This window comes from Lactuca virosa, chromosome 4 (genome assembly GCF_052849685.1).
Source record: "Lactuca virosa cultivar CGN04683 chromosome 4, Lactuca_virosa_CGN04683_v6, whole genome shotgun sequence".
NCBI classification, from domain to species: Eukaryota; Viridiplantae; Streptophyta; class Magnoliopsida; order Asterales; family Asteraceae; genus Lactuca; species Lactuca virosa.
This window is the reverse complement of record NC_136429.1, coordinates 353,499,122-353,508,180: the sequence shown is the minus strand read 5'-3', so window position 1 is coordinate 353,508,180 and position 9,059 is coordinate 353,499,122. Positions and strand designations below refer to the sequence as shown.

At 32.3% G+C, this 9,059-nt stretch overlaps 1 protein-coding gene across 1 annotated transcript; it reads left to right on the top strand.

The window, feature by feature from the left end:
• The first annotated feature begins 6,002 nt into the window (after positions 1–6,002).
• LOC145168962 (transcription factor MYB90-like) lies at positions 6,003–7,069 on the top strand. Its single transcript, XM_079087600.1, has 4 exons — positions 6,003–6,132; positions 6,260–6,389; positions 6,514–6,909; positions 6,958–7,069. The coding sequence occupies exons 1-4, from the start codon at positions 6,003–6,005 to the stop codon at positions 7,067–7,069; spliced, it is 768 nt and encodes a 255-aa protein (XP_078943726.1).
• The last annotated feature ends 1,990 nt before the right edge of the window (positions 7,070–9,059 follow it).

The following is a 9,059-nucleotide window of genomic DNA, read 5'->3' as shown; positions in this document are numbered from 1 at the left end:
GGAAATTTTTTACTTTTAAAGCCCAGTCAATCAACTCAACTGAGTGTCCGACTCATTGGTAATGAGTTCTAGCCCGGTTAAAGGTCATTCTAAGTAGTTTTAAGCCTAGTACACTTAAGGAATGAGTGTAGAATGTACCTGCTAGAGACACAGTCCAAGAAATCAAGCCTTAACCTTCTTATTGAGAGTTCACGGCCACAACACTTGAGTTTACAGCCATAAACTCAAGGTGGGCCGTAAAATCCCCCTTATAGACTCATATCCTCCATATTCTTCATTATTCTCATTTCCAAGTCAAGAAGGTCTCATTCTCTCTCAAGTATCATCCAACTTTTCATCATAGATCTTCAAAAGTGTAAGTGTTCTTGCTCTAGTTTGTTGTTAATCCTTCTTAACTAGCTTCATCCTCATGATTCATCCATGGAAATCATGTTTTCTTAGATCTTCAATAAACACCAAGAACACCAAGAACACACACTAGTGTTCTTGGCCAAAACCGACCATTTCAAGCTTCTAGATCGTAAGTACTCTTCCCTATACTTCATATCTAGTTAGGACTGATGCTTAGAGACTTGAAAACATCAAGAACACAAGGACAAAAGGAGCTTACGGCCAAGCCATCTCCCATTCGCCGTAAACCCCTTTGAGGGTGCCATTTTGGCCATAAACCCTCCTAGATGCAAAGCTTGTGACCTAGAACCCTTCATTGATGAGAATAGGACCTTAAACTACTCTCAAATGTATAATGACCATGAGTTTACGGCTGTAAACTCCTTTGGGCCGTAAACTCATCAAAAGCCTCTTTTGTGTTGGTCTTTCTCATCCTTGTGTAGAGCAAAAGTCCCTCAAGCTTCCCTAGCCTTCAAACCCACCCTTATGCATGTTTGACCATGAGTTTACGGCCGTAAACTCCCTTTGGCCGTAAACCCATGGTAGTAAACTCAAGTTAGTGCCATTCCACTTCCCTTTGATGAATCACATGTGATTCCAACACTTGGTCAAAGTGTTTCCTAGTCCCGGGAGGTGTTTCCTTTCATATAGTTGCTTATAAACACTATATTCATGCCAATATATGTCAATATATGTCATTTAGGACTTGTTGTGTCTCGGAACTTCATTCGTGGAACTTCTCATCCTTACACGCATACCCGTTTGAATCACCCACATCAGGTGAGTTCATACCCTGTAATGAATCTTTTAACTGTTTTTAAATGTTTTAAGTGGGGGAATACAAGTTGAACACAATGATAATTGTGTAACTGTTTGTTATGAACATCTTTCAAAATGTTACTTATGTCATTTATAAGTTGTCAAAACATTTCAAAAACTCTTTTTAAAGTTATGTTACTTTATAGTTATACAAAACTCCGTTTTTAAAGTACAAGCATAACTTAGTAGATAAACGAGTCTTTTCAATAACAGTTCAAGTAAAACTTTAGTAAACTATAATAGGTATAGTTTAGGAGGATGCTATTCATTACTTCTAGTACAACGAAGCATACAAAGAAACAATAACATACAGAGAGAGATACTATATTGAGAAACAAACAATACCATAAAGAACAAACATACTAAGTTGCTATAGCATGGAACTACTACAGGATCTAATTATACCAATGAATCACTAACTCATTGTTTTAAACAAAAGGTGATAGTTATATTGGGTATACATGATCATATAACTTCAATGTGAATTACACGGCTTGCAAGAATTTGCAGAGGTCGCGTTTGGTTCCCTTAATCTCTAGACAAGGAGAACGTTTAGTAGGGGTACTAGCCTTCACATTATGGCCATAATAAAACAAACATGTTTTAGGTCATCAGTACATCCGCATATCATAATAAACGACAACTGTGTACTTACATTTCCCATTACTTTCATAAAGTGACAGTACCACTTGAAATTCAAATGCAAACTATTTTCGAGTTAAGATGTTTATAAACTAGAGAAAACTTACATTTTTACAAACGACAAACAGAACAGTCAAGTCTAGCACATAACAGTAGATGCCTTGGTAGAAGGCTACGTTTAAAAGAAAGGACCATAATGCTAACCTTATGATTCCTTAATGTATAGATCAAAGGATATATATATACCAATAGGATCCGACAGGTAATAGGATGTGTGCTCTCCGCTTCACTTCCTGTTCCTTGTTTGGTTGTGGGCTTGGAACGAATTCACCCAATCTATTTTCTATTCGATTCTATATATATATATATATATATATATATATATATATATATATATATATATATATATATATATATATATATATATATATAGGGAAAGGATCAAATGAGAACACCTAAAAAGTTGAGAACGCGAGAACACTTCTGGACCAATCATATTATAAGGCTATATTAGTAATTCTGTATTTATTTTAAATTCAAACAAATTAAATTCAAATCTTAATTTCCTAAAATTTTGCGATAATGATTATCTACCCAAAATAGAATATGAACCGATTTTTTTTATTTCTTTTATTAATGGACGATAAATATAATTTATATTATTTTTTTGTAAAATAAAAAATCCTTTTTTTTCTAATTTTTATTCATCAAAATATTTTCAATCATATATGACTAAAACATTTGTAATTATAAAAACATATATTTGTAATCCTAAATAATAAATCATAATTTAGAGATAACATTTATAAATGAATAAAAATAAACTACTAATCATACATGAATATTCTAACAAATAAAAAAAATCAACACATTCAAAATTATATTCATCAAATAAAAATTTCAAAGATTGAGTTTATACATTTATATAATTATATTCATAAAAGAATATGCCAAAACTAGTTTCATACATTTATACATAATTATATTCGACAATGATTAAACCACTTCAAATGAAACTTTTTTTGCAAAATTCATCCCTATATCAGCTATTTTCTTGAATTGGTCGCAACCCCTTCCTTGTCTTTGAATCAAATGGCTCGCAATCTTGTGTAACGAGCAGGAGCAGACACGATATCTAAAAAATTCTAGCATTCCTTTTTCTTTGATTAATATCTACAAAAATGACAATAGCATGTAAAGACAATAAAAAGACCAACAAAATATTAAAATGAATGATTAGTAGAAAAGCATACGTTGTTATAATCATAAATGATTATTAACAACCATGTTTATAATCATAAGTGATTATACAAAATACACATCAGCATAACAAGTGTAATCATGGATGCTTCAGTCCATCCTAACCCAGCCCGCAAAAAGGAAAATGTAATTGGCATTCAATTGCTTAACCAAAACAAGCACTACAATAAAAATATACAACTACTACGATTCAAATCATTGATTTGCGAGGGGAAGGTTAAAAGCGTATTAAAGCTCCATGTCACCACAACCAAGCTTCTGGATCACCTTGCACAACCCAAAATTATAATTTAACACTAATCCAAACCAGGGAGTCGATCTTGTTGCTTGATTCCACAATCAGAATCCAAAATTAGTGTGGAATAACACAGAACAAAAATTAGGTTGTAGCAGTAAAATGAAATCGAACGTACCACGTGACGCATGGACGTTGTGAGCACTCGATCTTGTTGATGTTCGTAATTAGCCCTAGGTAGGGTTCTTCTAAAGGCACCACTATCAGAAGGATTCTGAAATTCATCTGTTTGGGTGGATGAAAACGAAAACGAAAACAAAAACAAGGGGGTTATGATAGGCAATCGAACGTACCACCTTGTATCATCGGCGAAGACAGAGGCGATGCTTTTTCATGCTCCGACTGTGAAAGTGGTTCGTGGATGGCGGCGACGCAAGTCGATAATACTAGAGTGAGTCGTAGGTTTAGTTATAGAGAGAGAGAGATTGAAAGATTTTAGGAGTTGTTAAAAATAAGGGAATGGTTAATTACACTGATACCCTTTTCATAATTTTAATTCAAATTAATTGAATTTAAACATTTTACTATTAACAAAATTTCTAATTAATTATAGCCTTAGATCTAAGATAATAGATGGATGATATCTGTTCTCGCGTTCTCAACCTTTTAGGTGTTCTCATTTGATCCTACTCCTATATATATATATATATATATATATATATATATATATATATATATATATATATATATATATATATATATATATATATATATATATATATATATATATATATGCTCTGTATACATTAAGTCATCATAAGGGTATCGGGTATGGGTCGAGTCATAGAACACAGAGTCAATGCACAGTTTTCTAGTACAAAACATACTTTCCAAATCAGAAACTTTGGTATACAAAACTAGAAACTTCCCAGTAAAGGGTTTAATCCATTTTATTAAACCAGTATAAACTTAAAGGACCTTAGGTGATTAACTCTATGATACTTTAGTTTATACATCATGGTTATATATCACTAATACCCAATAGGTGGTTGGATGTGTGTTTTCCGCCTTACTTCCTGTTCCTTGTTTGGTTGTGGGCTTAGGGCAGATTCACCTAATTAACCTTCTATCCGATATTAGATCATATATATCAAGTATAAACTAAGTTATTATAAAAGTGATTATTGTGGTTACCATTTTATTATAAGAAATAAGGGTTTTCTTAAAGAATCTTTTCATTAAAAGGGACAATTACAATTAACTCCATGAGTAACAGGCGAATACCCTAGGGTTATATACCACAATGATCAAACAACCAATGGGATGTGTGCTTTCCGCCTTAGGGCAGATGCGCACAATCGATTGTTTGTTTACTCTGAGTCTTATATAACTTGTATCCGTTTAGTACTCATAGAAGGGATTGTAGAGTCATTTTTACTTATCTTTCATTAAAATAGGAAATATAGGATTTTCTAGAGGAACAGGCGAACTTTTCTAAACAGAACTTACAACTTACAACATTTTACAACTTACTACATTTTCAACTACATTTTTAACTACATTATACAACTTACTTACATCACTAAAATCTTATGAACTCACCAGCTTAATTGCTGATCAACTCTTTCAAATAACTTGTATTCTCAGGAGACTAATAGACATGTACTCGTGCTGGGAATTCAGAAGATGGAGCATAGTAGCTTCAAGTCTTGTTTTATTATTTGCTTATGAATTCTATGTTTTGTGAACACACACTTTGTAAACAGTCTCTTTCAAATGAAATAGTTGTTCATTACTGGCTTACTATATATATATCTTGTGATACTAAACATGACGTCCTCCACCCCCGAATGATTACGCCGTTCCGGTTCTAGGGGTGTGACAAGTAACCTGCTACAAAAGGTTAAAATGGTTAAATTGAATACAATAGTCGGTTTCTTGTCCTTTTTCATTAATGAAATTTAATTTAGAACTAGATCATAAATTGGCCCAAAACTTTAGGATTTTTTTGGAGATTTCCCTTAAATAAATGTCACCTCATATTAATTAATTTTATTAATAGATTAATTAATGCACGTAATAGCTTTCTATTTGTGATTTTCTCTTTCCATTAATATATTAATTAATGTATATGTATATTAATGTAGATAGTACATTCTATTTGTAATTCATATTAAAAAAAATTTATTAGTATATATTAATTAAGACCAAATTACATGAATGGTCCATATAGTTTACCAAAGGTTATAACTCAGTCGTTACTTATTTTTTTATGAACATGGACCTTATGGTTACCAAAACTTACGTGAATGGTATTTTTTTGCTCACACAGTTACTTTTGGCCCTTTTAATAAAATGTCTAATACACAGGTCTCACACCTAGTATATAATTGTTAGCGAAAATATTTGTTTCACTTTTTGATAAAAAAAAGTTTTTATAATGGGAAGTTCCCAAATGACGGATTTTTAAAATTTTTTTTTTTGTGGAAATACGAGGGTGCACGTAGGTGATCTGTGTGGAGAACGGGGGTTGTCAAAAACATGTATGTTCATTCGATTTGAGTCGTTAAAAAGGCCATCTATTAGGTTTTATGCATGGAAGAATTTAGCACGTTCCTATATATAGATCTGAACTTCACGTTATAGCACAAAAGAAATGACATCGGGCAGTGGTAGTGGTTTAGGGTTGAAGAAAGGTGCATGGACTGCACATGAAGATATGCTTCTCAAGAATTGTATTGAGAAATACGGCGAAGGGAAATGGCACCTTATACCTCTCAGAACAGGTAATGATACATTGCAAGCCTTATCATGTTAGAAAATGCACCTCCCATATTTTTTGTCAGCTTGAAAAGTACAATTAATATGAGCTTTCTTTGTTATGTGTTAATATTTTACGCGTGATATTTACAGGGTTAAATAGATGTAGAAAGAGTTGTAGGCTACGATGGTTGAATTATCTGAGGCCAAATATAAAACGAGGTGATTTTGCTGAAGATGAAATTGATCTCATGCTTAGGCTTCACAGGCTTCTAGGAAACAGGCAAGCGAAATTTAAACATAAATCGACAAAAAAAATAATAAGTGAATTAAAATATGAAATTAATTATTTGTTTCCATTCATTTATGGTGTATTAAAAAGTAGTTAGTTTTGACTTTAATTTTAGATGGTCACTGATCGCGGGAAGAATTCCCGGACGAACTGCTAATGACGTGAAGAATTACTGGAACACTCATATTCAGCCTCGTTCCAAACAACATAAGAAAGAACCTGATGCCGATGAATCTCTACAAGACGCTACACTCACCATTATCAAGCCTCAACCGCATATCATCTCCAAAACCATAAATATGTGCATGACTGACAACCGACAAATTGTCTCTCCTGGTGGTGGTAACCTTACAAGAACATCAAATGCAGGTGCCAACAACAACTTTAATGTCTCCTCCCTCACACCAAATGTACTAGACGACAAGATTAACCAATATCTCCAAGAATTATTTGATGATGGTGAAGTGGAACTTGAAGGAGACATTGGATGGTCCTTTGGTGAATTTTCGGCGTAGGTAGAGGCCTTAAATGTTGTTGATCAAGAAGATGACAACAATAGTGCGCAGGTAGAGGCCTTACATACTGTGGGTCAAGAAGATGACAACAATAGTTTCTTTGATTTCTCTCTTTATGAGGTCATGTGGAACCCAATCGATTCACACCAACTATGATTTTCAGAACGTCGATTAACTCGTCGCCATGCATGTAATAAATGGAAAAAATAAAGTAAGTACTGTGTGTATCAAATATTATATAAAATGTGTAATATATTTTATATGGAATACATTTTGGTGAAGTTTGAAGAGTGTGGTAAGATCGATATGACTTGTGAGACAATTCTTTTAACCTCAAGTGGAATAAAAGAACAAGCAATAAAGATTCACAAAATTTTGAACCGAAATTAAATGGAAATGTGAACTTCTAATTTCACTACAGTAACCGACACCTATGTTATCGCTACAAGTGGAAAAATTCGGCGGGATAGGTACCCCTGTACCAACGACAAGTCGTTGGTATAGGAACCTCGCACTACTAGAACTTGAGGTATAAGCGACGGACCTTTTTGTCGCTAATTCGTCGCTAAAGACTATCAGCAACGGATTAGCTACAAAGTTGTCGGTGGAAAAACCCTTGTCGTTAATTGTTTATGACGGGTTCTGCAACAGATTCAACAACGGATTAGCGACTGATTTGCGATGAAACAAAACTCTCAGGAAACCTCAATATTATGTCGTTAATCCGACGTTGTTGTCTGTCGCTGATAATTACAAAATGAACAGTTTTTTTGTTTTAACAATGGTCTATTATGTGTCGAATCTGTCGTTATTCCATAACAATAATTCCCAAATGTAATTAAAAACTTATACCCCAAAATCAAAATATTAATATTCGACGACCCTAATAAATATTAATACTTGATTAGCAAAATAAAAATTCATGTTCGATTTCAATGTACTGAAAACAAATTACATAAATCAAACGTGTCAAAGTGTAATTAGATGGATAGGTTATTTCCTTGGAACTTTTGGATTTTGTTATTAGTTTGGCGATTTCTTGTTTTTTTGCCTCAATTTCATCGCATTCCGCCTTAAGCTCTTCATCTCCTTATGGATATGATCAATAATAACCTACAAAACAACAATAACCAAGTTTATATAAAAATAAGTATCAGACTATATCATTCAATTAATAGCAACATAATTTTAACTTAATAAACACACTATAAACAATTAATAGCAACATACTTTAAACATGAAAAAGAACTATAAATATTAAAAGTAACAATAAGCCAGTTTAAAAGGGAGCAAAATAATAACATGAAAGTAAATAAATACATTTTGTTGTTTATTACATATAGAAAAATAAAATAAAAAGGGGCGAAATAAAGATATTTCACCTTAGCAATACAAAGAAATTGTAACGTAAATTTTAACTCCTTTGCATAAACTCCAATGTAGGTAAAATTTCATGTCTCGAGTATAAATAAATGCTAACATGTAGTTTATATAAATAATGTTCAATAAATTACAAAGTACCGGAGGAGGTAAATAGTAATATGAAATGTTGTGGAAAGAGATAAATTACAATGTACTAGAGATAGAGATGTAAATTAAAATGTACCCAAAGAGATAAACATTGTAGCATAACTTCTTCATATGAAGTCTGCTTTGAATGTTTCTTATGTCTCCGGAATCCTTCTGACCTATGCTACAACTAGGTTAAGATTATTTGTCCTAAGTAACCTTTTATCTTCGACGAGTATTTTAAATTTTATTTATTTTATTATTAAATACACCTAATATCATGTAGAACACGTAAGCATATAAATATATGAATAATCTTTTCTTATTCATTCATATAAACATTATAATAGTTGACCAAAGTGATTACAGACTATGACTTAATCAAGAAGGAAACACGGGCGTTACACGTAATCTTTTGATCTCACTTAATATTCTTTCAATTTCATATGATTCTATTTTATTTGATATAGATGATGCTTGTTCTTACTTAAATGATTTGTTGATTTCTTTGATTGGTAATTTCTATAAAACAAAGACAGAGTTGTTTGAGGTTAACAATAAGATTGAAGAGAAAATGTATATAATATAATTTTAATATGAAGTTGACTAATGTTACTCTGGGTAGAGATTTTGTTAG